At 42.8% G+C, this 27992-nt stretch overlaps 1 protein-coding gene and 2 long non-coding RNA genes across 6 annotated transcripts in view; 2 read left to right on the top strand and 1 right to left on the bottom strand.

The window, feature by feature from the left end:
- On the top strand, positions 1-18478 carry LOC147579544 (uncharacterized). Its single transcript, XR_015254059.1, has 3 exons — positions 1-196; positions 2644-2729; positions 18393-18478. It is a non-coding gene; the product is annotated as an uncharacterized LOC147579544 (long non-coding RNA).
- PRKCQ (protein kinase C theta) overlaps positions 1-27992 on the bottom strand; it is a 192892-nt gene that overhangs the window by 116503 nt on the left and 48397 nt on the right. Inside the window, exons 2-9 of one of the 3 annotated variants that reach the window (XM_086715011.1) lie at positions 23160-23450; positions 22171-22297; positions 18100-18299; positions 14401-14461; positions 8301-8463; positions 7131-7162; positions 6949-7034; positions 1654-1783 (exon numbers count right to left, since the gene is read on the bottom strand). In XM_086715011.1, coding sequence (XP_086571137.1) covers positions 1654-1783; positions 6949-7034; positions 7131-7162; positions 8301-8463; positions 14401-14461; positions 18100-18299; positions 22171-22297; positions 23160-23177 — 817 coding nt within the window. In that variant the 5' untranslated portion in view covers positions 23178-23450. Of the gene's footprint in view, positions 1-1653; positions 1784-6948; positions 7035-7130; positions 7163-8300; positions 8464-14400; positions 14462-18099; positions 18300-22170; positions 22298-23159; positions 23451-27992 lie in introns of those variants that run through there. The other 2 variants (XM_025930476.2, XM_086715012.1) reach the window with 2 other exon arrangements.
- On the top strand, positions 8474-11358 carry LOC147579545 (uncharacterized). 2 transcript variants are annotated; one of them, XR_015254060.1, is made up of 2 exons: positions 8474-8614; positions 11044-11358. It is a non-coding gene; the product is annotated as an uncharacterized LOC147579545 (long non-coding RNA). The 2 variants fall into 2 exon arrangements; XR_015254061.1 differs by having other exon boundaries at positions 11040-11358.

The following is a 27992-nucleotide window of genomic DNA, read 5'->3' as shown; positions in this document are numbered from 1 at the left end:
GACAGGCTGTTGGCACCACTGGGCAGTTGAGGTGCTCAGAATCTAGGGAGGGGAAACCTGAGCTGTGAGAGAGACCATCAGAGGACCAGGGGAGCCATCACTCATGCCCCGCGTGTTCCATTCGGGAATTACTTCTTGCCTATGAACTCCTAAAGATCCTCCAGACTACTAGGCCCACCTGTGTGTTCTCGAGCAGGTATAAATAGCTACGTGCTCAGTGGCACTTCTGGGCTACGGAGGGATTATTGAGACGAATTCTCACTACATCTGGGTTTTGCCTTCAGTGATGGTTTGAAAGCCTAACCTTCCTCCTGCCTCCACTAACATGTCACTCCAGACTCCACCGGGCGTGTAAACGCAACGGGGATGAGGAAGAGAAGGCTGTTGAAGGGGATCCTTGCCTTTATTACTAGAACAGGTGAACACAGGGGAAGGGAAGGGAAGGGAAAATAAGATCAATACAGGCAGCGAGGCAAACCACAGAGCCTCTCAACTACAGAGAACAAACTGAGGGTTGCTGGAGGGGAGGGAATGGACTAGACGGGGGATGGGCATTCAGGAGGGCACTTGCTGGGATGAGCCCTGGATGTTATATGGAAAGGACGAATCACTGGGCGCTACTCCAGAAACCAAACTACACTGTAGGTAGCTAACTTGAATTTAAAGAAGTTAAAAAAAAAAAAAAAGATAATTGCAGAAGATTTAACCAGTGCGTAAAACAAAATGACCAAGAAAAAGTAAAGTGGCTTCTACCTTTAATCATTCAAAACAGAAAGGCCTCTGCCGCAGCAGAACTCCCTCCTTTTCAAAAGTCTATCTGGCCCTGTTCCACCCCAGCCCCACTCAAAAGGCAGAAGTGGCTTGTGGGAATCTTTCCCTCCCTCCGGCCTAATCCTGATGTGACAGCATCTCGGTGTCTAGAGGTTATCGCCTTAGCCATTTGAACTTTTAGAGCATTGCAGTGGTTTTTACTCTTTCTCAGGGCAGGTCCAAAAATCTTGACGAGTGCAGAGCTGTAGGCTCAGTCCGGCTGCATTGCCAGCTGCAATGCCAGCCTTCAAGGGGGAGATCAGAGGAGGGAGAATGGTAAGAGGGGTGGGCCTCTTACTGGGCACTGTGAGTTTGCAGCACGCTTAGGGCCCAGGGCCTAGGGTCTCAGTCACAGAATTCTCATGTGCAGGACCATCCATCAGCCAAGCAGATGAGCTGGGCTTGCTCCCTGATGGGCTACACAGAGAATCTGTAGGGCTGGTGTGAGGGAGAGAGGCAGGGTCAGAAGGGGCAGGCTCCGAACACTGAGACACGGCAGGGCAGGTCCCAGCCAGGGGGCCAGTCAGGGAAAATGCTATCTTCCTTTCTCCCCAGCACAACAGGGAACAAGAGAAGGGGGACAGGTCAGGAGACTTGACATTTAGACTCAACGGGCTTGCACTTCTCTGGGCTACAAGGATTAAGGTGTTGGGGGTGGAAAGGAAGGAACAGCACTGGTGTCTCATCTTGGGCACTTCACATTCAAGACGTTGGGGTCATCCGGGTCAGCTGGAGAAGTCCAGCCTCTCTCCTCCCCCTTCCCTCATGCTCTCCATCAAGGCTGCAGAGCCACCCCTTGGGGGGCCCACAACGGGGCCCACGCTCCTTTCCCACTGGACTCACCGTCGCACTTGAGTCCTTGCCTCGCCAGGCCCCACAGCAGGGTCCCACAGTGCTCACAGAAGGTCGGGCTTTTGTAATTGTAGACTTTGAATCTATGTGGCATGTCAATTTTGAATCTCTCCTTGTGGAACTGAAAAAAGGAAGAACGTGTGACCAAACGCGCGTCCCTGCTTTTCAACTTTGGGTGTCTTGGCAGGCACTCGAGTCCAACAGAGCACTGAAAACACTGGAACAATGTGCACTTACCTCAGGGCATAAGTGTTACTTGTCAACCCTTCCAGCCATGGCCAAAGAAGGCAGGCAGCCATTAGCTCTTCCAGGCAAGGGCCAAGTGCATAATATGCAGACGTCGGGTAACCTGGAGTAAGCTGAACGCGTGGGGCGTTCCCACAGAGAGGCTCGCAGCTTCAGGAAGAGGGGACTGGGGTCACTTATCTAAATGGGATCTAAGTAAACGTTGCACTGCCCTTCCTATTTTCGTACAAATACTTCCTTTTCTTTTTCAACCCAGAACGAGTATGCTAACCTTTGGAAGATGTTTACGTAATACTTCCTCTAGGGGAAACACTGCTATGGGCTTAACAGTATAAAAGCCTACGTGTGAAGCATGTCACAGCTCTTGCATGTGGATGGAGGGGGTGACAGGCAGGGAAAGGGGCCTGCCAGGGGCTGGGGACAAGTATGCTGCACATATTACCTCTCACACACGTGATATTGCAAATACCCCCTTGGAAGTCGCCTCTATTAGAATCCTCACTTGATACATGGGGAGGTTAAGCACAGAGAGGGCAAGACTCGTCTAGGTCGCACACGAGCGAGTGGGCTAGGGCGTCTACAAGTCGAAAGTCAGAATCAGCCTATACCCTTTCACCGTTACCCTTTCTCCAACAAAATGAACCTGATGATTTAGGCGATGGGGAGAGGGGAGATAAGAGAGGGATGCTGTTGGTAGATATACAGCAGGATTCTTTTGTTTTGTTTTGTTTTTAGTTTTCTGGAGTTGAAATTATCTCCGTTAGCCAACCGTATCACATGAACAGCATCAGCAGCCACAGCATCAGGAGGTTTGATTCCTGGTAAGAATACCGATATTCTTGTGTAAGAAAGAAAGTTTTACCTAAGATTTATCATCTCTCCAGAAGTTCTTAATTAGACAATTCCCTTGGGGATGTGCACAGCAAAGAAGACCTACTCATTCACGGTGATGTATCTAATATTGCCACCGAGGATGTTAGCCACCATCGGGTCATTAGAATGGCTGTCTGAAATTATGTAAAAGTTGCCTAGAACCTCTTCTACTCATTTTCAACCAAGAAAAAATAATTTTCAGATCTCAGTCTGTATAAACATTCCCATGTAAATATGAACAATTAATGACAAGGTCCAGGCTGGGAGTCTTCTCCCTCAAATCTAAACCCCAAGCTCAAATAGTTCAAGATATGTCTGGGAAAGACTATAGATCTGTACTTTCCAATATGATATTCATTTAGCCATGTGGGCCAAGTGAGCACCTGCAAGGCGGTAAAATGATACACTCTCAGTATAAAATACACACTGCATTTTGAAGATTTTGTAAGAGAAAAAGAACGTAAACTATCTCATTAATTTTCATGTGAGGATACCTGAAAATTTAAAATTATACTCGTGGCTCTCATTCTATTTCCAGTGGACATTAGCCATTGAGGGTAAGAGACATTCTTATAATTTGGGATTTTTCCAGGAAAGCTGAAGGCATCAGGTAGAGAGAGCAGAAAGGCAGGTTGCGAGGTTGTGATTTGATTTAAACAAACAAAACACTGGACTGGCAGAGAAAGACAAATACTGTCTCATCTCACTTATATGTGGAATCAAAAACAAAACCAAAAACAACCCCCCCCCCCCACCAAACTCATAGAAAGAGCTCAGACTTGTGGTTCTCGGAGACAGGGGGTTGGGGGGCAGGGGTAAGTGGAGGAAGGTGGTCAAAAGGTACAAACTTCCATTTATAAGATAGATAAATCCTGGGGATGGAACCTACACCATGGTGACCACAACATGGCTGGGTGATGTACAAGGAAGAGAGTAGATCCTAAGAGTTTCATTACAAGGAAAAATCCTGTTTTCTCTTTTTATTCTACCTATTTATTTTTTTTTAAGATGAAATTTATTGTCAAATTGGTTTCCATACAACACCCAGTGCTCATCCCAACAGGTGCCCTCCTCAATGCCTGTCACCCACCCTCCCCTCCCTCCCACCCCCCATCAACCCTCAGTTTATTCTCAGTTTTTAAGAGTCTCTTATGGTTTGCCTCCTTCCCTCTCTGTAACTTTTTCCCCCCCTTCCCCATGGTCTTCTGTTAAGTTTCTCAGGATCCACATAAGAGTGAAAACATATGGTATCTGTCTTTCTCTGTAGGACTTATTTCACTTAGCATAACACTCTCCAGTTCCATCCACGTTGCTACAAAAGGCCAGATTTCATTCTTTCTCGTTGCCAAGTAGTATTCCATTGTATGTATAAACCACAACTTCTTTATCCATTCGTCAGTTGATGGACATTTAGGCTCTTTCCATAATTTGGCTATTGTTGAAAGTGCTGCTATAAACATTGGGGTACAAGTGCTCCTATACATCAGCACTCCTGTATGTATCCCTTGGGTAAATTCCTAGCAGTGCTATTACTGGGTCATAGGGTAGATCTATTTTTAATTTTTTGAGGAACCTCCACACTGTTTTCCAGAATGGTGATGGATGTTAGCTGAACCCATCGTGGTAATGATTTCATAGTATATGTAAATCAAACCATCATGCTGTATGCCTTAAACTTAAACAATGATGTGTGTCAATTACTTTTCAATAAAACTGGGGCAGGGGGAACCCCCAACACCACTGCTCTGGGAGATTGAGACCTGAAATTTAGTCCCAGCCTGGCTACTTATATTATAGATGGTTGACTATGGAGGAACTACTTTAACCTCTTTAGGCCTTAGGAGAGTCACCTGTAATAGGAGACTGTGCCCTTTCCAACTCTAAATTTTAGGAGATATTCTGCTCTGCAAAAATTCAATCAATTTGCCTTCTCTGTGCCTGCCCCATGGCTGGAGAAAATCCCACACCTGGCAGGCTGGCCCTTCAAACTCAGATGGACTTTTCACTGTCCTTGGCACTCCTACTGTCCTTCTCTAACCACCTTGCTTTCCCATCCCAAGAAAATTCTCTCACAGATCCTTTCTCCTCAAAGCCACTTGCTGCTTTCTCTTCTTCCTTCCCCCCATCTCCAGACTGCACTGAAGTAGTAAGCTGTCTAAGGGAAGCTCTCTCACCTTCCTGCCCCCAAATCTACAACGCACTGTCATCTGCAACCATCTTCTCCTCCCTTTCTGCTACAATTGATGAACCATCGGTCTGTCCATCACAGACTCATCTCCACATGTGCTTTGGACATCTTCCCCTCTTGCCAAGGGTGGACTTCTTCCCTCCTGACTGCTCTGGTTTTCCCTCTCTCTAGCTTCATCCATCTCTCATCTCTCTCCAGCTATGGGAGTACTGCCATCCTTTGGGTCGCACCTCTTTTCAGCTACTGTTCTACTTCAATGAGCTTCAGGTTAGTCTTGTTGGTAGTATTAGCACATAAATTGTGTCCATGTCGTCAACTCCCAGGAACCTTCAGTGCTGGTCAATGAAGCGAACACTCTACAATTTTTTGAAATGTCTTGGATCAAGGGCCCCAGATATCTCCATGTGGTCCTTATTTTAGTGGCAATGACCACAATTGACCCCTTTGCTTTCTGGTTTCTGTAACCTCATTTACTGTTAATATATGGAGAGCCTTTTCTGAACTCTTATTCTCAGTCATTATCCCAAGCTCCTTCTCTTCTACCTAATGCAGTTTTAGATTCCTTTGGGGAATTTATATATTCGGTCTATGGGCTCATATAAATTCCAAGTGCATATAAAATTGTCTACTGATACCTCTACTTGGATGTCTACAGGCATCTCAGGTTGGACTTATTGAAAAATGAAATAGTAATTTCTCCTCTAGTCTTACATTGTTATGGTTCTGCCTCTACCCCACTGCTCAAGACAAAAACCTGGGCATCATCTTTATTTCCCTCTCTTTTATTTCTCACATCCAATCCACTGGCAAATCCAGTCATTTCTAACATGGCAATCACCTGAAAATCTGCTCACTTTGCTCCACCTCCATTGTTACCATACTGGTAACATCAACCGTCCCCCTTAGGGGGACTTCTGTAGTCACTTCTGGTTTTTTATGTTCACACCTCAACCCACCATTTCCTTACAGCAGTCACCAAGTGGGCTTCCCACTATAGGTCAAATAAAATCCAACCACTTCACTGGGGTCTAAAAACCTCCATCCAATCTAGGTCCTGCCAAGTTCCCCAAATTCGTGTTCTATCTGTTCTCTTGCCCTTGCTGTTTCAGCCTCATGGTCTCATTTCAGGTCCTAGAACATACGGACTCTTTCCCCCTTGGGGCCTTTTCTGTCTGGAGGCTCTCAGCTTAAATGCTCCCTCCCCTGGGAGATTCCCTGACCTTTGGTTTAAGTAGGTCACTCAGTTATTTTCCACCATCACACCCTGTTGGCTATTTTCTTAGCACTTAATATAAATGGAAACAATACATTGTTGTCAATTACGTAGTTCCCTAATTTTATGGTAAGGTCCATAAAGGCAGGACCGGGTCTGTTTTGGCTCTGCTGTGCATTGTCTGTAGTAGAGTATTTTTCATGTATTGGATACACACTAAATACCTGTTGAATAAAGAAGGCAATATAGGAAAAGGAAGTGTGCCTGACTTTCCGGGTCTGCTTCCCTTTCCTAGGGGGTAACTTGTTTCCATGCCATATGCCTCACAGTTTGTTATGAAAGAAACACTTGCCTCTCCACATAAGAATTATATTTCTGTTACATCTCATACAAACCGTGTAAATGCTTACAAGTATTTTATAATTGTTTTCCTCTATTCTTTAACTGTCCCTTCTAGCTCTAGATGCCACAAGAGTCGTTCTCATATAATTGCCCCAAACTGTGTTTTCTGGCCACTTTCTATCATGCTTTTCCAGAAAAGGTAGAGTCATCGATATTCTTATTAGTCTTTTCTTATTCATCCTCTAGTTTTGAATCTCAGTAACAATCATTATTGAAGAGGAAAGGGTTTTAGGGAGATTGACGTTCATTGATATGCGTAAGGATTCAAGCTCAGGCAGTGCTAAAAATTAGTGGGTTGTAAAATTTGATGTCAGGATAAAGAGTTCTCATATTTCAGACAAAAAAGAGGAACTTAAACACATACCATGGTTTCTCTGCTATTGATAGCTGATCCTGTGCACTTAGCTATAACTTTATCGATACACTTCTTGTGGATTGCCGCATTACACTCTGGAAAGAAATGATTGTCGCTTAAGATTTTCAGAAGTGAAGGAACAATTAAATACAAAGAATGACAGTAATACAACAGAAACCCTTCTTACTTACGTCGACACTGGTAGCCTTGTTTGTTCAGACCCCTGCAATAAAGCAGATGTTTGATTTATTTGGATGTTCGAGTCAACAGCACCACAAACATTAAAAGGTAAGCAAGATCTCATAGCTTCCTACTATTTACTGATCAGCAGCCCTGGTCTATCACTGGCCAAGAGTGTTAATATATTTGTTTGCTTGTTTTTTAAGCTGCTTTGTTAAAAGTCTGATAGTTAAATAAACGAGGAGCTTTTGTTTTCCCCCTCACTTGCGAATTTTCCAAACCAACACGTAGAGATGAAAATGACTGACTGAAAACGCATCACAGGCACCTAGCAGCAAATTTCTATGTCCTTCACGTAAAAAGTCATTGTCTCTCTAAGCTCAGTACTGATGGGTAAAGACATCTGTACGATGTTTTATTTTTTTCTGAGTGTCTGATAATATTTGCAGTTACTAAATTCTTAAGCTTAAGACCCATTCCCGTGTAACACTATTAGAAAGGAAGGTGATTCTAGTCATTCAATGAAAACAGCTGGTGGAAATACACCAAAACACTATTTGACCTTTGGGTACCCTAGCTAGGCTGAGGTTGTGCGTTGATGATGCTCAAAGAAAATAACACCCCCACCAAGAGGTGAGGAGGCTAAAACCTGACACAAGAGTCATTTCAGGTCTCTGCTGTCCCATCGCCTTTGCTATGTGCCTACTGAGGCTTGAACTGATCTCTGTCTGAAGACTGCTAAGACACCCGAGAGCCCTGTAAACATCTAAACCTATTAGCTCCAATGCAGAAGTGTTTCCTTTTGCACACATTAGTACCAGCACAGTTGGGCTATCAAGGTGGTAGAACTTTCGACTGTAAAACTGTGCCAGCAGTAAAGGAGTCTCCCTCTTCTGCCCTTCCCTCTTACCCCCAGTAGCCCCCATTTAATCAGAAGCCAAAGTTCTTGGAAATTATTCCTGCTAGAGCTGGCTTCCTTGCTCTATAGGGGTCACATTATGAAAATACTGTATAGAATCACACTTTCAGCTTCATCCATCCAGGTGAGGCCGGTGAAAAGGCTCATGTAGTATTTATGCCAGCACATCCCACTGAGGTAGAGCATGCCAGCCCTGGCAGGTTAAGAGGATGGGACAAAATGCGTAACGGGAAGCTTGGAGTAAAATGCCAAGTTACCATACCAGACAAACTCATGGCAGACAGAGCAAAATGTGGGTTGGGGGAAAAAGGTGGCGGTAAACTCATGGCACTTGACGTGGTGTACTTTGGCCTGTTTGATGGCTCCTCGGCGGTGATGCAAAGCAAAGAAGCCTTCAGACTCGAATTCACTCATATCCTTTGTGTCTGCAGGAACAGGAAGGACAGAGAACAAAGTGAAGTTCTGCGATATGGCTGTCACAACCGGGTGGGGAGGATGGGGAGATGGGGAAGGGGTAGAGACGGACAAGGAATCAGGCAAGCATCGACACCAGTAAAATTCCAAGTACTTATTAAGGTTGGTATAGCACTAAGCTTCTTTCTTCAATTATATGATACAGAATTATCACAGGGTGTATTACTATAGGGTTGAAACAATGAGGTTGCATCACTGGCTCAATCCCTCACTCCTCTCTGACTGACCTGAGCTATCCTCTTTCCATTTTTAAAACCAGAGGTCAGAACTTTCAAGGTATTTATCAACCTCTCCTATTCGCTGTCAGTGATGAGTCAGCCAGAAAAAGCAGGAAGTGGCAAATACTTTTCTGCCTGTAATTCTAGAGAATACTGTGGTTACTGACAGCAACTTAGAAATAGCACTTTTTTTTTTAATCTCCCAGAATGCTTTACATCTGGTTGTTTATGGGCAGGGTCCAATAGACTGAGAGGAGGTAGCTAGACTTGTGTGTGAGGGCAAAACCACTTTCGAAAGTTGTTTATGCTCTGGTTCCTGACGTCTATAGTAACCAGGTGCACCAGCTACAGACTATGCTGGTCAGTGTAGAAAAAGCCAGAAATTAATAGATCACTGCAATCATTTGTTAATGTCTCGGTAATCCTGGATGTAACCTAGTCATTTATATCAAATCATCACATTAACTTCTTCAGTTCACCCTGGGTTCTGGCTATTGGTGAAGGTACTATGGAAGTCACTGTCTATAGTGCCCTATGCCCTGATGACATCTTCCCAAAAGGCTAGAATACTAGTGATTTCCTGGCTGAAGCCCAGACTCAAAGAAAACACACAATAGCAAGGCAGTCATGGCTCAACAGTGTGATGAAAACCCCAGCATGCAAGAAAGAATAAAATAGTAAATAAGAAAGGATTAAAAAAGATAATCATCATTACTGAAATAAGGATAATGAATTTAATGATTATAAGTTCTAAAATTATAATTTTAGGGGTGCCTGGGTGGCTCAGTCAGTTAAGCATAGGACTTCAGCTCAGGTCACGATCTCACAGCTTGTGAGTTCAAACCCCACGTCAGGCTCTGTGCAGAGCCTGGAGTCTGCTTTTGATTCTGTGTCTCCCTCTCTCTCTTGCCCTCTCTCTTTCAAAAAATGAGTAAACATTTAAAAAAATTTAAAAAAATTAAAATTATAATTTTAAATACCTTGGAAGATTCTTAGATTATTTATTCTATTTCTTGTGTTCATACAAGCATAAAACATGGACGTTTAGCAAGAGTAAGAGGCTCATATTTCACAAATAGAAAGAATTGACAATATTTAAACCAGATTACTTCCATTCTGGCTAAGTAGTGGCAGGGTCTGACAACACGTTTGATACAAATGTCCCTGACATGATACCTTATTTTCCACATCCCTAATAGTGGCCAGGCGAGAAACCTATTGGTAGATAATGAGCAGGGGGCATACGGATGGAGACCTCTCCCCTAGGAATCCACCCAAGTCCTAGGCTACATTTTATGACTCAAGTCTTCTCTACGGTGGTCCACAGGTCTGTTTTATGGCAACTCCAAATTCCCAGATAAAGAGCATTCCCCATAACTCTCTAAAAAGTTCCACAGATGAGACATAATACTTTTGCCTAATACTTTAAGGTTAGGTCATGTAAGTTTTTTTATTTGGAACTGAGCTATAAATAATTGGGTTTGACGAATGAGGGGTTGAATTCAGGGTCACTGAGGCAACTGCCATTTTCCACAAGTTCTGATATAAGCAGATCTATTTACAACTTGTGACTGGCGGAGTAGGTGGTTTGTCAGTAAGATTTGACTCATTTCTATTTTGGTCCAGATGAAATGCAATAAAGTATAAAATTACTTTTGAATTCAGGCAATAGAAGTGAGTTATTCTGGGAACCCTACTGTATTACTGTAAAAAATTATATGTACACACACACACACACACACACAGTCTGTCAAACTAGAATACTGTAAAATTTTTTTAAAGGTCAGAAAGTACTAGAAATAAGTTGACTCCCTTGGTCCTTTCTCTGATTTTCTTTATCCTCTAACCATTTTGGTCATTACAAGAGAGCAACTGTGTAAAAGCTCAGAATTTCTTGAATTCTTCTGGAATTTATGTTTTTTCTTTCTGAAGTAAGTTGTTCCTCTGTTTAAGTTTATTTATTTTTGAGAGTGAGAGAGAACATGAGCAGGGGAGGGGCAGAGAGAGGAGAGAGAGAATCCCAAGCAGGCTCCACGCTGCTAGTGCAGAGCCTGACACAGGGCTTGATCCCATGGACCATGAGATCATGACCTGAGCCAAAATCAAGAGCGAGATGGTGACTGACAGAGCCCCAATGAATGAGGATTTTAAAAGAGAATGGAGTGATTTGTGTGTGGAGAGCAATGAACAACTTGTTTCCCTGTAGAGTAGAAAACTATTGATGCTTCCATTAAAGAGGGTGTGGGAGGCATGACATTATCTTTTTATTTTTTAAAAAAAATTTTTTAATGTTTATTCATTTTTGAAAGACAGAGAGAGACGGAGCACAAGCAGGCGTGGGGCAGAGAGAGAGGGGGACACAGAACCTGAAGCAGGCTCCAGGCTCTGAGCTGTCAGCACAGAGCCCGATGCAGGGCTTGAACTCATAAGCCATGGATGAAGTCGGACGCTCAACCGACTGAGCCATCCAGGCGCCCCGACATGACATTATCTTAAACTTTATCCAAGACTGAATTCTGTGTCCTCCCCCAATTGCTTTCTCTTCCCATATCCCCCACTCCTACCACTCCTATTATCATTTTCCTACTCTACTTATTTTAATAAATATGGTCAATGTTTTCCCCTTCATTCAACTCTCATTTTTAAAGAAGTATAAAGCACCTCAACCATGCGCTTATAATGGGCATACCCTTTCATCTAAACTGCCGTGAAATCTTACTTTCTTTTGGGCTCTTTATTTCATTCCTATAACGATGCCCCTAGACCAGATTCTCATCACCTCTCCACTAAAAAAATGAAATTGTGTAGGCTCTCTCCCTATCCAGTCTATCTCCTTTTACAGATCTATCCCACATTCTGACACAAGCAATTTCCCCCAAATACTTTCAACATAACATGGCCTGCTTGTTATGGGACTGTGACTCCTTGTTGGTGACTTTCCTAGGTCTGCACACTCCTCTTGCCTGATTCAAGTCCTCCAAGATCTATCTTGGATTCTTCATTCTGATTTTAGCAAGGGCCCTCTGATCTGTGCAGACTGGTCTTCCCACAGTTCTGCAATGCATTAATATTTGTACTTAAACCTGCATGTTTTCCTTCTAGAAAACAATCCCTCTTCTTTGCAAATTCAACTCTGCCTGTCTTTCAATGTCCACTCCTATGGAATTTTCTGGAATGAAGGCAACCCATATGACCTCTTGCTTAATACTAAGCAAAAACACTTGCTTAGTATTTATGTGGCTTAGGACTAAATTCTTCTCTAATTGTTCAGTCTCTACCACCTCTTTGATCTAGGCTTAAGCTCTTGAGTATGAGAACTCATGTCTTGGTTTTTTGAATCCTTCCGAAAACTATTTTTTTTATATGTAATAATAAACATTCTTACAATGGAATGAAATTATATACTTCTGGTCATCAATAAGGAATTTCCTAGTTGGGTTATTCCTTAATAGTGTTTGCTAAAAATAGAGCTTTGGGATATATAAAAATTTAGAAATGGAGCCTCAGTGTGGGTCTAGGTATAAAAAATTTTAAATATGACAAAATTTTACTCTTAAAAAAAACCCTTCCTGGACTTGAGTAATCACAATCTGTGAAATATCATTGTTTTCACCTTATCTGAATATTCTCTCTCATTCTTTTTTTAAATCTTTAAAAAAAATTTTTAATGTTTATTTATTTTTGAGAGAGAAAGAGAGAGACAGAACATGAGCAGGGGAGGGGCAGAGAGAGAGGGAGACACAGAATCCGAAGCAGGCTGCAGGCTCTAGGCACTGAGCTGTTAACACAGAGCCCGACGCAGGGCTCGAACTCACAAACTGTGAGATCATGACCTGAGCTGAAGTCAGATGTTTAACCGACTGAGCCACCCAGGTGTCCCATATTCTCTCTCATTCTAACAGAAAATTGAAGTTCTATAGCCATAGGATGAGTAACCATGAACTGTTTCTCAAAGCAGCAGTCTTTAAATCATTTACCCAAAATACTTGGCATTCTCATAGAAGACTTCTTTCAGTTTATGTTAGATCATGTTTTGAACTAATGGAAAGAACACACTTCCTCTACCTGAGGGAACTGAACACCATTGGAATTATCATTTGGGCCAGCACTTTCACTTTTTAGGCAGGCCTGGTTATTCAGCTTCCTACAACCACTCTGTATCATTTGGCCAACTCAGAAATAGTCCAATGCCAAGTATTATGTTTCTAGAGCCTCTACAAGATAAAAGAAGAAAAGTTCAGATTGTATTGCTGCCTCTTTAGGAATTCACTTCTTTACCAAAAAAAAAAAAAAAAAAAAAAAAAAAGGATTATGGAAAATTTTGAATCCATACCAAAGTTGAGCAAATACCGTAATCAATTTCCCAGCACTGATCATCCGGCTTCAATAATTACAAGTCCATGACCACCACTCTTTTTCAATATACCCTATCTACTATTCATACCTGCATACCAACGGGTTGTTTTGAAGCAAATTCCTGGTATGATATTATCTATAAGTATTTTGGTATGTATGTTAAAGATGAGTACCTGTTTTAAGAAATAAAACCATAATACCATCTTCGCACCTAAAAAATGTATAACAATGTCTCAATATCACCAAATGTCTGGTGAGGGTTCAAGTGTCCCCGATTATCTCATCATATATATTTTTTAATGTATTTGCTTGAATCTGGAGCCAGAGACATTGTATATGTTAAGCCCAGACCCAGAAAGCACCATAAATCTACACTAAAACTTGTTTCTTGGTAGTAGAACTAATTCAGGAAAAAATAAAATCAATTTGTAATCCATAAGTACACAGATCCACCCTGAGGTTTAGGGTTTTATGAGTAGCAGCATTTGATTTATTTACACAGACCTTTGGTGACAGTACAAATGCAACAGAAGGAAGAGACAGGCTGTCACAGTTACCAAGCATGAGGGCTCGGAAATGTAAACTCTCTGATCCACGTCTGTGTGTCACGTGGGAATGAAACTCTTTAGCTTTCCTTCCTTCCTGTTCCTAAAAGGATTTGAGGTGATGAACTTGAAGCATTATTATTTTGCTACTGGCATTATGGAAAATACTTACGAGTGTCCCATTTATTTTGTATTTTACTGAGATTGTGATTGCCTAGTTTATCTATCTATCGATCTATTTATCTATAAATGTTTATTTACTTATTTTGAAGGGAGAGCCAGAGAGAGGGGGAGAGAGAGAATCAAAGCAGGATTCTCTTGAGCCCCAATGCCAGGCTCAATCCCACGAACCGTGAGATCATGACCTGATCAAAAACCAAGAGTCAGATGCTTAACTGAGCCAGCCAGGTATCCCTGATTTATTAATTTATACACAATGTATATACACATAGTGACACATAAACAGAGCCTTTTATATTTACGTTACATTCCCAAACTGAAATAAAGACAGACTATAAAAGCACTGAGCACCGAGTTCACACCTTTTGGAAACTAACGCTATATGTGTTTTACAATTCTATGTGTATCTGGCCCAGATAGTATATTTTCAACTAATATTTGAGCACCACTGAAAACTTTTAAGAAAACTCACTGTGTTTCCTTTTCTCCCAATTCTCTTCTGTATTATTGCAAAAGTCAAATAAATTGCACGCGAGGAAAAGGCCCACGCCCTCCGCACCCCCAAAGGAGAAGACAAAATATCACTTGCCACTCATTTCCAGAAAGTATCTTGCATTCATTAGCATTCGGCCCTCAGGTTTTAGCTCTAACTGATGGAGAGAGAGAGAAAAAAAAGAAATATCAGTCAGAATGTGAAATAATCAGGAATTTAATGACATAGTAACTGGCGAGTGTAGCGATGGCCAGAGATTTCCAATGTAGAGCCCGAGCAACGCCTTCTTCTTTCGTTTTACTCATATAGGTCATCATCAGAGTAGCACAGCCTCCGTGGATACAGCCTTTCTCTCATTAAAACACCCCAGAAACTCATTAATTTTGCTTGGAGATCCAAATTTCCAACAGGAAGCAACACAATTCTCAGTTTCTATTTGATTTTCTTGCCCCGTGCTGCTTCCTATCTGTACACTTGCCGTAGGGCAGATTCAGATCGCCACCATGACAAAAGAATCAGAGACACCAGGGCCAGCTAATTGGGGGAGCAGTAGGTCTTTTGGAAGGAAAGATGGATCCTGCCTTGAGGGTGCCTACTCAGTGTCCCTAGGTTAACCAGGGCATTAAGTGGAAACAGTGTTTTCCTTTCGGTAGGAGCAACTGTTTCCTTGGGAAAGTGCTGGATAATCTACCAAGGGAAACTTCAACTAGATGAGTCTAAGAATGGATAAAAATGCATATTTTAATATCGTCATGTAGAAGAGACCAGAACAGAGTGACATTAAAGGGATGATGCAGGATATCATGTGATGTGACGTGGGGGAAAATGACAAATCCAAGAAAACTTGAGTACTATTGCTCACATCTGAAGCCACTGCACTAGGTCGTTAGTATACGGAAAAGACTCAGAAGGTGAGCTGAAGGTCAATATTGGTCATTGCATCCATGGGTTAACCAGAATCACTGAGAAATAGTAAGAAATGTGTGGCTGAACCCAGGACTGAATTGAACCGTGGTTAAATAATTTACTGGCTGTGTGACCTCGTGCGTGTCACTAAGCCTTTCAAGATCTCTGCAAAGCTGACACAATAACGAGAGTTACGTCACAGCATCATAACTATTTGAATTTTATGAGAACATAAGCATTTACTGCTTGGTCAACTATAAATCTTCACGCAAGCTTAAAACAGATCAGTGAGAACAGAAGTGCTTTTAACATCAAGTATATACACCTTGTCCTCCGGTTTGTGGAATAAATAATAAAGACGCGAGCAAAAAGGCACCAGGAAGAGCAAGAAATAAGGGGCTCGTTCCCAAGTGAAGTGGGGACAGTTGGTCCCAGGTGACCACCAAGTTGTGGGAATTAGTGATGACGGAGGAAGTTGAACCAGTTGGCTGCTGGAAAACCAGTAGCCATAGGAAGTCCTGTTTGCACCATGCCTTTGAGAGCGAACCACACAAACAGGTGAAACCTTGGGAAAGCGGACGGTAAGTCTGAGTGCGGTGCGGAGAAACTGGATGGAGTCTGGGGAGGTGAAGGGGCAACTTTCAGACAATAGAAAATTTTTAAGTAGAGACATTTTTAAGGAAGTGGATTTCAACAGAGCGAGGGGAAAATCTAAGCCCAAAGCACCCTGTTGGCCCTTAAACACTATACGTGAAAGCAAACTGAGAAATGACCTTGAAACAAAGAGCTGGACAAGGTAACAAGGTTGCTAGATAAATGAGGATCTGAGGGCCACCAAGTGCTTGTGTCTAAATAAGCTTAGAATGCAAAAGAAGTGAAAAGTCTGACAGGAATAAAACCAGGAACAGCCAAGGCAAGAAGGCAAATGCAACTTTGAGATCTAGATATAATAGAAAAGCGACCTGCTCATCAGTGAAGTCTAAATAAATAATTTAAAAATTAGTTGTCCTTTCGTTACCTGAAAAGGAAATCAAATAGCATGCTATTTTAAAAAATTGGGGATTTGGTGACTTTAAAAAATGAGGCAGGGGGTGCCTAGGTGGCTCAGTCGGTCGAGCGTCCGACTTTGGCTCAGGTCGTGATCTCGCGGTCCGTGAGTGCGAGCCCCGCGTCAGGCCGTGTGCTGACAGCTCGGAGCCTGGAGCCTCCTTCGGATTCTGTGCCTCCCTCTCTCTCTGCCCCAACCCACTCGCATTCTGTCTTTGTCTCTCTCAAAAATAAAAAAACATTAAAAAAAATTTTTTTAAATGAGGCAGAAGGCAGAAAATAAATGGGAATGAGCAGAATATGGAGGGAGACTTGGTTGAATGAATGTCTTCTCCCAGCCGAGCTAACTACTGCCCTGCCTTAAGCTACAAACAGTCTCGGGGTCTCACATTCTCTGGTTTGTGTAAATCCTTTCATGCCAACTCACACATCTATGACGTCATTAGATTATTTTGCCTCCTCTTACCTGCCTCCGCAGTCCCTCAAGAGGAGATCTGTTTCCACGATCCTTTCTCCAATGGACACGGAATTCCTCCAACAGATATTGCTGGACTACCTTTTCTAAACATACGTAAGCATGGGAACTTAAAAAAAATCTTGGTATATGTCTATCTTCAAAGATCACTTTAGTGTCACCAGCAAAGATGTGTATGAATATATATTCTTCTAAAAAGTACTGATTTTTTTTGAGGTCACATGTAGAACACTGACACAAAAATCTAGTTGGTAGGTTTCTAGCATTCCCATTTTGAAACCAGTGACTTCAAAAACTTCTGGGTGGAGTTCTTAAAAATCTGAGCTACAGGAAATAAGAAGCAGAAAGATAAGATTCTCTCCTTTTGCATAAATAATAAAGCATTTGAAACCATTTTCTGGGATTCAGGTAATTTAAAATCAGTATTTACCGGTGGGGTTGTTTTGTTTTGTTTTGTTTTTTTTCATCATTTTGTAGACCCAAGAAGTTTTCATTAGAATTTTTTTATGCATCCATATTTTACTCTTTTCTTTAACATTTCTAAGCATTTGCTACCCAAGCAGTTATAAGCTAAGGTTTCCAAAACTTGCGGTAACATGGATTGTTTATGACGTACTTTTTTTTTTAAAAAATTTTTTTTTTCAACATTTATTTATTTTTGGGACAGAGAGAGACAGAGCATGAACGGGGGAGGGGCAGAGAGAGAGGGAGACACAGAATCGGAAACAGGCTCCAGGCTCTGAGCCATCAGCTCAGAGCCCGACGCGGGGCTCGAACTCACGGACCGCGAGATCGTGACCTGGCTGAAGTCGGATGCTCAACCTACTGCGCCACCCAGGCGCCCCTATGACATACTTTTTACTGCAGAGTGAGCCTTACAAGTGAATAGGGAATTTTTTTTTAGGGCTAAGAAAATTGATAGGGATAGGCAAAGTATGGAGAGGGCAGATCAAATATCACATGGGTCTTTGCTGTTCCTCTCATCTATCTGTATGTTTCTCTAATCTTCGAAGATATCAAGAGATCACACAGATATGATACCTCCATAAATGGGGAGCAGTTAGGTTCCCAAGTTAAGGGGGATCTGTGATATTTCTGAGCTTACTTTTGCACTTATAAATCAATAAGTGTTGTTCACAGCCTAAGAGACCTTCTTCACCTTAACGTAGGAATTAAGATAGAGTGTGTTGATAAGTTTTATAGTCCACAACGAATAGTCACTGTCGTTAGCAGAGAATCTGTTTTCTCAAGGCTAGTGTGTCATAAATTCAGGATGACACTGGAACTACGCTCTTATCTTTGGTGAATGTGGTGCTGACCACTGAATGGTGTGACCTTTCAAAGAAGCCTGCAGCCTGGATACTTACCCATATCTCCGCCTTGCCGTTGTTCTTCCTGCATCGCTCAGCCAGAGAGGAGAGCTCGACAGTAGTTTCGGATATTAGGTCCACATTCTTGCCCTTCACAATGATCTGCATGACTCTTCCCTTGTTGATGTGGGCATCGAAAGTGCTGTCCCAGGGTGGGTACATAGTTGGCTTTTTCTGGATATACATCTGCCCATTCTCTGGGAACAGAAAGATATGTTCTCGTTACTCCTTTAGCCAACTCTGGGAAATAATTCCACTTGACATTGGCACCCATTCTCTCCGTTCTCTAGGATCTATAATTCCCGCTGGAAGGTCAAAAACAACACACACAACACTAGAGACAGGATGAGACAGTCCCAAGGTCTACATGCAAGGTAATGTATTGAAACTTTAAAGTCAATCTAGTAATTTAGGCAACAAAAATTGGATCATGTCTTGGACTAGCAGTGTTCTTTCTCTATTCAATAGTTAGTTTCTTCGCTTTGAGAGTGAACACCTGAGCAAATAAAAAGACATCAGGGCCTCGGCTTGATGTATTTGGGAGGGTAGAGTGACCTAGGTCGCATTCTCTACATGTTATATACTTTTATGCCTTTGGGGGTCTTCCTTTGTTAATCTGCAAAGGGTGGACACACTAATTAATTTCACTGCCATCTGGTAAAAAAAAAAAAAAAAACCAACAACTGCTGTGTGTTTATCTGAAAGACTCTGTGGCAAAATTTAAGGTTTATGGTGAGTGCTTCTTTAAAAAGATATTTAGAAGTTTTCTATTTGACATACATGCACTATGAGGTAAAACTTTTGTTCTTTTCCATTCTTTATTTTTTTGGGGGGAAGAGAAAGGGCATGGTGGGAGGGGCGGAGAGAGAAGGAGAAAGAGAGAATCCCAGGCAGGCTCCACACTGTCAGCGTGGAGCCCGATGCAGGGCTCGAACCCACAAACCGAGAGATCATGACCTGAATCGAAATCAAGAGTTGGACGCCTAACCAAATTGGCCACCCAGGTGCCCCAAGATAAAACCTTCAAAACATAAGGAGCCATTATTTGCTTCTCTAACTCTCAGGAAAGGATACATTTTACACGTATCATGCACCCTAAGCAAAAACTAACAGGTGACTCAGAGAGGCGGTGGTCTTAATCCATGGGGTCAGGGAAGCAGGCTATAGACCTACAGGTGAGGAAAGGCAGGCAGCCAGGAGACCCGGACGTGGTTGCTGAGAACCGTGGTCAGGGTAATAAAGAGTAAATAAAACCTTCCCAGAACCACCAAGGTGACTGGGAAAGAGTCTGCTGGCGGAATTAAGTAGTGTTGGTATAGCTTTCATCCCCACTGGATTTTCTACAGTATTTATACTTTAATCATTCAAAAGCAGCAAACTGCAGCTGTATCTGAACCTCGGTTTCTTGTGATAAACAGCACACTACGTGGCAGATTTAAATGCAGTCGTGTTGGTAAAGCAAAAGGGAAAAATCCATCTAAGCACGGAAACAAAGCAGTTCTGACTCCCGATAGCCCCTTCTCTCTCACGCACAATGCCAAAGCGGGACACACGCCTAGCATTTGCTAAATGATTTGGGAAGTATATAAGCACTTGAATAAGTGGAAACTTCTAATTCTAGATAAACCTGGCTATGAAAGGGATAAACTCTGACAATGGTGAGGGTGGAAGAGGAAGGGGAAGATTTTTATGGCTTGCTTAAAAAAAAAATTTAACCGGAGATGGGACTTTTGAAAAATGCCAATGGCAATTCTATAACGACCGGAGTAACATTTGGCTTCCACGGACTGGAAGCCCTTCTTTCTCAGAACTCCTCAGCTGCAACCATTCTCCACGCCCGGCATGGGACAGAGAAACGTGCACAATGGCGCTTCTCATGCTCTCTCACTAGGTTTGTAAGCACCCAAAAAGAGGACCAGAGCTCAGGATCCTCTCTATTTATGGTACGTTTTTATCATTTTCAAAGGCTCCCAGAATGACAACACTCTGCCCTGTTGACTCATTATGGAAAATGCAGCCTAACACCCTCAAGATTGATAGGGTTTTAAAAGTTGGTGCAGCCACTATGGAAAACAGTATGGAGGGCTCTCAAAGCTTAAAAATAGAACTATCATATGATCCAGTATTTCCACTGCCGGGTATTTACCCAAAGAGAACAAAAACACCAGTTTGAAAAGATACATGCACCCCTATGTTTATTAATGCAGCATTATTTATACAATAGCCAAGATACGGAAATGACCTAAGAGTCCACCAATAGATGAATGGATAAGGAAGATGGACGTGCAATGGAATATTACACAGCCATAAAAAAGGATGAGCTCGTGCCGTTTGTAACAACATAGACAATCTAGAGGGTGGTCGGCTCTAGAGAGAAAGAGAAATACTATACAATTTTACTCACATGTGGAATCTTTTTTTAAAAAAAACCAAATGAATAAATAAACAAAAAGCAGAATCAGGCCTATAAGTAGGGAGCACCGATGGTTTCTAGAGGGGTGGAGTGGGGTGGGGGATGGGCAAAATGGGTCAAGCAGAAAGGGAAGTCTAGGCTTCCATTTCTGGAATAAGTCACGAGGATAAAAGGTACAGCATGGGGAGTATAGTCAGTGGTACTGTAATAGTGTCCTAGGCCGACAGATGGCAGTTACCCTGGTGGTGAGCATAGCAGAAGGTATAGATTTGTCGAATCACTACACTGAACACCTGAAACTAGTAAGACATTTGAGCGTCAACGATACTCAAATGAAAAAAATCTAAAAAACCCAAACCCCATAAATTGTACAAAAATAATATTTGAATTGTGACGGGCAGAGTGATTTCTCGTCAGAACAAAACCAAAGACAAAATCAAAAACCAAACTCTCCAGATGCCACAGGCTAACCTTTTGGAAAAAACGAAGTCGTCGTCTTTTCTGACAAGGTCTCTTGATCCCCATGGCCGATCCGACCACGTTCAAAGGCAAGGCCAAAAGAAGAGATGAAAAAGAGGCTCTCAGGAGGCAAATGTCAGTGAGGCCCGTGCTTAGAGAGAACGAGCTCCCGGAGACCCATTAAGTGGAAAGCGGCTTTGAGAAACTCAGACATTTCACACTTCAAAGGTTTCTGTGACATTTGAAAGGTTTTAGATCCGGAGCAAGTGCCATTCTCACTTGCAACTAAACAGGAGAGGAATCCGGGCAGAAGGGAAATCAGGATGATTTGGACCTTCTCCTCAGCTTGGTGCACACTCCCGGTGGCTGCAAGGGTGGAGTCCGTCATGAAGGGAGGTCTCTAAGGGAGGGAAAGGCCAGCCTGGTGGGATTTGGAAACCCACGATTTTGAGCTGGAAACACCTCGTTGGAGGTTCTCAGCTGCCGAATCGGGTTCCTCCCGCATCCGCAAACGCCACTCCGAGACGCCTTTTCAGTACCACCCCATGGGAAATAACACACACTTCTCTGTCCCCAAGTCTCTCTCCCCCCACTTCGCCCTGCTTTGGTTTTCTGCCCAGCACTCCTCCTCATTATTCCTTATATTCTAGTTTGTTCCATACCTCTCTCCCTCTGCTAGAGTAGAAGCTCTAAAGGAAAGGCACTTTTTCCCCCACTGGACACTAGGCACTCCATAAATACATTCTGTGTGAACCACCCGGGATGGCTCCCCTCAATAACCATCTTTAGAGTTCATTGTAAGATTGTGCAGACTTAATCTATCTGTAATCACTGGAAATAACCAGGGTTAGCAGTGCAGGTGCCATGTTCGACTTGAGCTCACCAGTAGATTTTATCACCCCCATTAAGTCCTCACATCACGTCTTCAACCCATTTCTCCTTTTCTTTGTTCCTTTTGTGTATGTGAGAAAATGGCGCAGTGAAATGGAATACGAGGGAAGAGACCTGGGTCTCTGCCTGAGTCGGTCACTAAGCTCATACGCCCTTGAGGAAGTACTTGGATTGGCTGGCCATCAGTTTCCTGAACTGTAAAATTAGGTTGAACCAGATGACTCTGACGTTTCTGGAAGGACTTGCTTCCTAGTTCACACAAGGACTTTCCTCCTCCCCCACCTCGCATACCCACTCAAGCTTACCTGATTCAACATATTCTTTGACCAGCACAGCGCAGTAAGGGTTAACAGCCTCTCCCTGACATGGCTGGCAGGACCCACAGTCGAAGTTGGACAAACCAATGCGAAGAAATGGTGACATGGTTGCTCCCTGCAAAGTGATAAAGACACATGCTGTTGGGGGCTATAAAATATGTTATTTTGGGTGTCCCATTCCCACTTAACCAGCGCTTTATCACTGACAGCTCAGAGGCTCAAATGGCTCAAGGATCCATTTAAGCAAATACTTTTACTTCCCCTTCTGCAAAGGACATTATTGGGCTCACCCCAAACCCCAGACTGACTAGCCAAGGAAAGAGGCTTCCCGACGTCTGCATTACTCAACCTTGTCAGTTAGAACTATAATTCCACTCCTAATTTAAGGGGGTTACACTTAATAGTTGCAGAAACAGGCAAGAAAAGTTTCCAACATTCTATTTCTTCTGTTATGCAAGCAGGTACCCAAGAAACAACCCACAATAATAAGAAAATGAGTTTAGAAAGGGTGAGTCTATTTTAGTCACAAAAACATGACACCACAAAATTCTTACGTGGGCTATTTATGTGTGTGATGCACTTGGCTCTGGGCATTTAGCAGCTGAACTCTATTTACTTCAGACATTTCAAAAAGGTCTACTTTCTTCGCAGTCATATATGTGTGTGTATGTGTACATATATGCACACGTATATATACCTCCATATAAAATAAGCCTTTGAACATTCCAAAGCACCTAAAAAAATCCCAAATCATTGCCCACCATAAAAGAATGCCTTATCATCTAAGGATAAATGACAAAAGCCAAATTACCAATAATTATGCATACCTAGGGATATGAGGGGAAAGCCATCATAATGTTGGCGAACAAATTCCAGGATTCTAGTCTGGTTCTTCGTCTGCTATTCCTTCATGTCCTTGTTTGGACACTTACCTCAAGTAACCACCCATTGCCCCCACTTTTCTTTCTTTTACCTACTTTTCCATGAGGTCCCATTAATCTGAAACTACCATCTGGTATTCAGTGGAAAAGCTACGTCTTTGCTTCTTCTCTCTTCTTGAACTGTTCTCTCCTCAGTCTCTTAAGTAAGCCAAAGATAAGAACAATGAAGCATTAGCTGTCCTTTCTACCTTTGTAGAAAGAAAGACAAGTCCTCAGAATGATAGGACCCCACATGTGAGCGCCAATGGCATAATCCCAAATCTGGCAGGGCCATTCAAGACTGCTGGTTCTCTGAAGTGCTGGGTGGTCTTTGAGTGTTTTCTGAACCTACAGAGAGAGATTAGGGGCTCTTGACAACTGCTGTGAACTTCATGGATTCTAAGAAAGTCTCAATCGCCCACAATTTAGCAGGGTTTAACTAAAGGACACGGTTGTAAAATCATCATATTTTTCAGGTGTCCTTAGTCTCTGAAATACATTCCATATAAGTCACACTGTTGAAACGGTCACCAGATGACTTCTAGATGTGTCTTCAGGGGCCCCCTTCACCCTCTGACAGCCTCTGAGGTTAGTATTCTTGGACGGGAGCCAGGCTAATGACTGAGAGCTCTCTGGAGAAAACTTCCTTGACAACAGCCCCTTTCCTGGGTCACGTAGGTCTTCTGGACAAATCTATATTTTTCTGCACTAATAGGAAAGATCGCCAAGAGTGTCCTCATTTACAAGTGTTTACCATACATGGACCCTCTGAAGATTTCCTCAACACGAGTAAAGTTAAGTAATTAATTCTGAGTCTGGAGGGATCACTGACTCATAAAGCCTGAGTTACAACCACTGTGACCTTTAGTGACGGATGTGTCACTTTGCTATTTCCAGGCTGGGCTCAGAATTCACAGCAGCAACTCAACATGCACCTGGAAAAGTCTGTCCGGGGAGCAGACAGAAACCTCTAGGGTGATGAGGGTTTCCGGATGCAGTAGGGGAGGGAATCATAGTGGAACCCCCTTCTCCTCCAGCACGCCCTGCTTAGCTGATTTCCTAGCCCACCAGCCACCCAGATTTGCTAGCCCTAGCCCCACACCCATGAGCATCTTGGCATTTTACCCCAGGCATGCATCTGTTTGCTGGCCAGGCCACTGCCTCACTTTTTAAAGGTCTAGTCACGGGGACAGGACCTGACATTTTCACATCTAGAAGACAGAATGGGCATCTGTGTGCTGAACCTAACATGTTTGCTCAGGGGTGCGTGGTTTGTTTTTTAACATTTTTTTTAATGTTTATTCACCTTTTGAGAGACAGAGACAGTGTGTGAGCAGGGCAGGGGCAGAGAGAGAGGGAGACACAGAATCCGAAGTAGGCTCCCGGCTCTGAGCTGTCAGTACAGAGCCTGATATGGGGCTTGAACTCACAAACCGTGAGATCGTGACCTGAGTGGAAGTCAGATGCTCAACCGACAGAGCCCCCCAGGCACCCCTAGGGGTGCATTTTTTTAAGGTAAAAGGCAGCATTTCATTCCTGAGCTACTCAGAGTTTTTCCCCTCCTGTAGCTTCAATGTGAAATGTGATCATTATGAAAAATAAATACACAAATTGTAAAAAATCTTCTCATAGTTCCACAACGGAAGCAAGTTGCTACTACTCTTTTGATGTATTTTCTTTCGTCTTTTTTTAATGAACAGGTTTTGTGGTTTTGTTTTACATGCTTTGCTCATACTGTGTTTACAGGATTATATTTGGCTTTTTAATTTCACATCTTGCCAGGGGCGCCTGGGGGGCTCAGTCGGTTGAGCGTCTGACTTCGGCTCAGGTCACGATTCACAGTCTGTGGGTTCGAGCCCCGTGTCGGGCTCTGTGCTGACAGCTCGGAGCCTGGAGACTGCTTCGGATTCTGTGTCTCCCTCTCTCTCTGTCCCTCCCCCCCTCTCAAAAATAAACATTAAAAAAACCCAAAAGCTTTAATTTAACATTTTGCCATAAAAATTGTCCAAGGTAGTATGTTGTCTTTGTAAACATCCTTTAACTTCTTGCACCATCTTCTAATGACCTGTTTTACTAAAGTCTTCTAGTTAAATGTTTAGACACATGTTTTTTCATAATAGAAATAATGCCGTAATAAGCACCTTTTTATAATTTTTTTAAATTTAGGAATACTGCATCAGTGTAGATCACTAGTGTTTTCAAAATGACTAGATCAAGTGGTATTACTATTTGTAAGTCTTACACATTTGAAGACAATAATAAAACAAAGTCAAAGAAAATATCTAGAGTAACTACAACAGACAATAACTGTCATTCTTTATAATAAGCATACACAAATTTGAAAAAGCCAAACAAAATAAAAACCACCTATGACCCAAGGAATTAAGTGGCAATAACACAAACTATACCAAATATTAAACAAACAAACAAACATAGTTTCAATTAGTTATGTGGGAAGATGTTCAGCCTGTGAGCGCTTTAAGAAATGCAAAATGGGGGTGCCTGGGTGGCTCAGTCGGTGATCCCACTTCGGCACAGGTCGTGATCTTGGGGTTCATGAGTTCGAGCCCTGCATCAGGCTCTGTGCTGACAGCTTGGAGCCTGGAACCTGCTTCGGATACTGTGTCTCCTTCTCTGTCTGCCCCTCCCCTGCTCACGTTGTCTCTCTCTCTCTCAAAAATAGGTAAGCATTAAAAAAAAAATATATATATATATACATATATATATATAAATGCAAAATAAAACAAGATACTATATAATTGCATTTACAGGACATTCTTGAAAAGACAAAACCGTATGGCGACAACAGTGGTTAGCAGTGGTTTGGACAGAGGACAGGGGGTTATAAAGATAGAGCATGAGCAAGCTTTGGGCGTGGGGAGGTGACCCTGTACTATAGCCTGGTCACGGTGATGGTCACAGAAATCTAGATTTAAATTCACAGAATTATATAGCAAGAACAACTGTCAATTCTACCACGTGACCATTTCAAGACCAAAATTTAAAAATATGCTATTGGCATTTCAAGGCATGGACTATAAATTCAGAGGTGATATAGATAAAATGCACACCGGTATGGACAAAAGAATATACATCAGGAAACTAAGAATTCATACAATAAAACATTGAATTAAAATCTAAAGTAATCATGAGTAGCTTTGATTTATTAGAGGGAAAATGTCAGAGCCTTAAAAAAAAACAAATGGCTTTTACTCTGCTATTGAAGCTCTCTTGAAAGTTTTTGCCTTTTGGAGAAAATAACTGAGAAAGGATAATATTGGAATTTGATAATGCATATTCTTTGGGGATCTATTAATATTCAACTCTTCACAAAACTCTAACAATAAAAAGAGTTAAACTAAATATAAAACACGACACAATAGCATTTTTTTTAAGCCACTGCAACTAGCAAATATTTTTGAAATGCTCTCACCTAACACTGGCAAGGGCAACACGAATCACACCCTTGTAAACAATGCTGTTGTGAATGTAAATGTCCGCAATCCTGTTGAAGGCTCGCACACGTGTGTGTGCACAGGAGCACCAAGATGGTATGTAATAAGCATTCAAGGATGAAATTAACATGCAAGATTTTTGTCATCAGACCCTCAACCTACCGGGTCCAAGCAGAACTCAGGGTCCTGCCTTTCAAATGGGCCCCGTCTATTTCACCAGCTCGGTGACGGGTACCCTGGCGCTCTGCCCAGCACTCGGATGTCACCTTTCCCCTCCTGGACCAGAGCTGGTTTGCCTTGCCCCTTCCTTCCCCTTCCCGCCCCACTTGCCTCAGCGTGACTCCAAGCCACCACAACTTACCTGTTGCCCTACCCAGTCCCGACACCTGTCTCTCCCAGTCAGATCTCCATGCTGCAGCCCGAAGGAGCTTAGTTGGGACCATGCGGAGCTATTGCCATTTGTCCAACGTGTCAAGCTGTTTCATGGCTCTGGGCTTGTAGCAATACCATTCCCTCTCCCTGGAATGCTTTCCTATTTCGTTCCATCCTCCCTCTGCACCCCATCCCTACTTCCTTCATCTTTCAAGCTCCTGCTCAGTCCTTACCTCCTCTTTGAAGCCTTTCTTCCCTCCGCCTCTATCATCCTCCCTCCTCCCTCTGGAACTTCTTGGTGGAATCCATTCAGTCCTCCAGGCTCCCCGCCCCCCCCCCCCCCCCCAGCTCCTGGGGCATGGCTCTCAGACAGCACCTGCCATATTTATTTGCCGTGGCTCTGTCATTTCCCATTTCCCAGTGGGGTAGATGCTGTCACTCCCATGCTCTTTCTCTTGAGCCTCCAAATTTGGGGGGCACAGCAGAGCCCCACCAGGATTTCTCCTGCTTCATCTTTGAGGTACCATGTTTGTCACTCAAACCATAGAAGTCCTTCTGGTTTCATCTAGCAAGACCCCTCCAGAGTCAGTGCATGTGGGTGCCTTACTACGAGACCCAAGTTGTGATAAAGGGTTTTCTCTATTGCCACATTCCTTTGGACATTCCAGTCAGCTTCGTGGGACTGGGGAGGAGATCTGGTGCTCACACTGCCAGATTTCCCTTTAACACTTTATTAGATATATTGGGTCACACTGGTCTTCCCAAATAAGCAGACTGTGGGCTCTGAGAGCGGGGACCAAGTCTTAGTCATTCACGCACCTCCAGGGCTGATCCCTCTGTCTGATAAGTAGTAGATGCTCAATGCATTTTTGCTAAGGAACTTGATTTTCAAAAGCAATGCTTTATATAATCTCTTAATCTTCATGCTTATATGTATATATTTTAACCTGCAAGGGTATGGTGTGGTCCAATCAAGCAGCAGGCAGTATTAGAGGAAGTCGATACGAGAGAAATATCCCAGGCATTGTTACAAAGACCCGACGCCATTATGGACTCAACTGCA

Source organism: Puma concolor, chromosome B4 (assembly GCF_028749965.1).
Source record: "Puma concolor isolate L17-30 chromosome B4, mPumCon1.1.hap2, whole genome shotgun sequence".
NCBI classification, from domain to species: Eukaryota; Metazoa; Chordata; class Mammalia; order Carnivora; family Felidae; genus Puma; species Puma concolor.
Note: the sequence above shows the minus strand (reverse complement) of the source record. Positions and strands in the feature narration are given on the sequence as shown.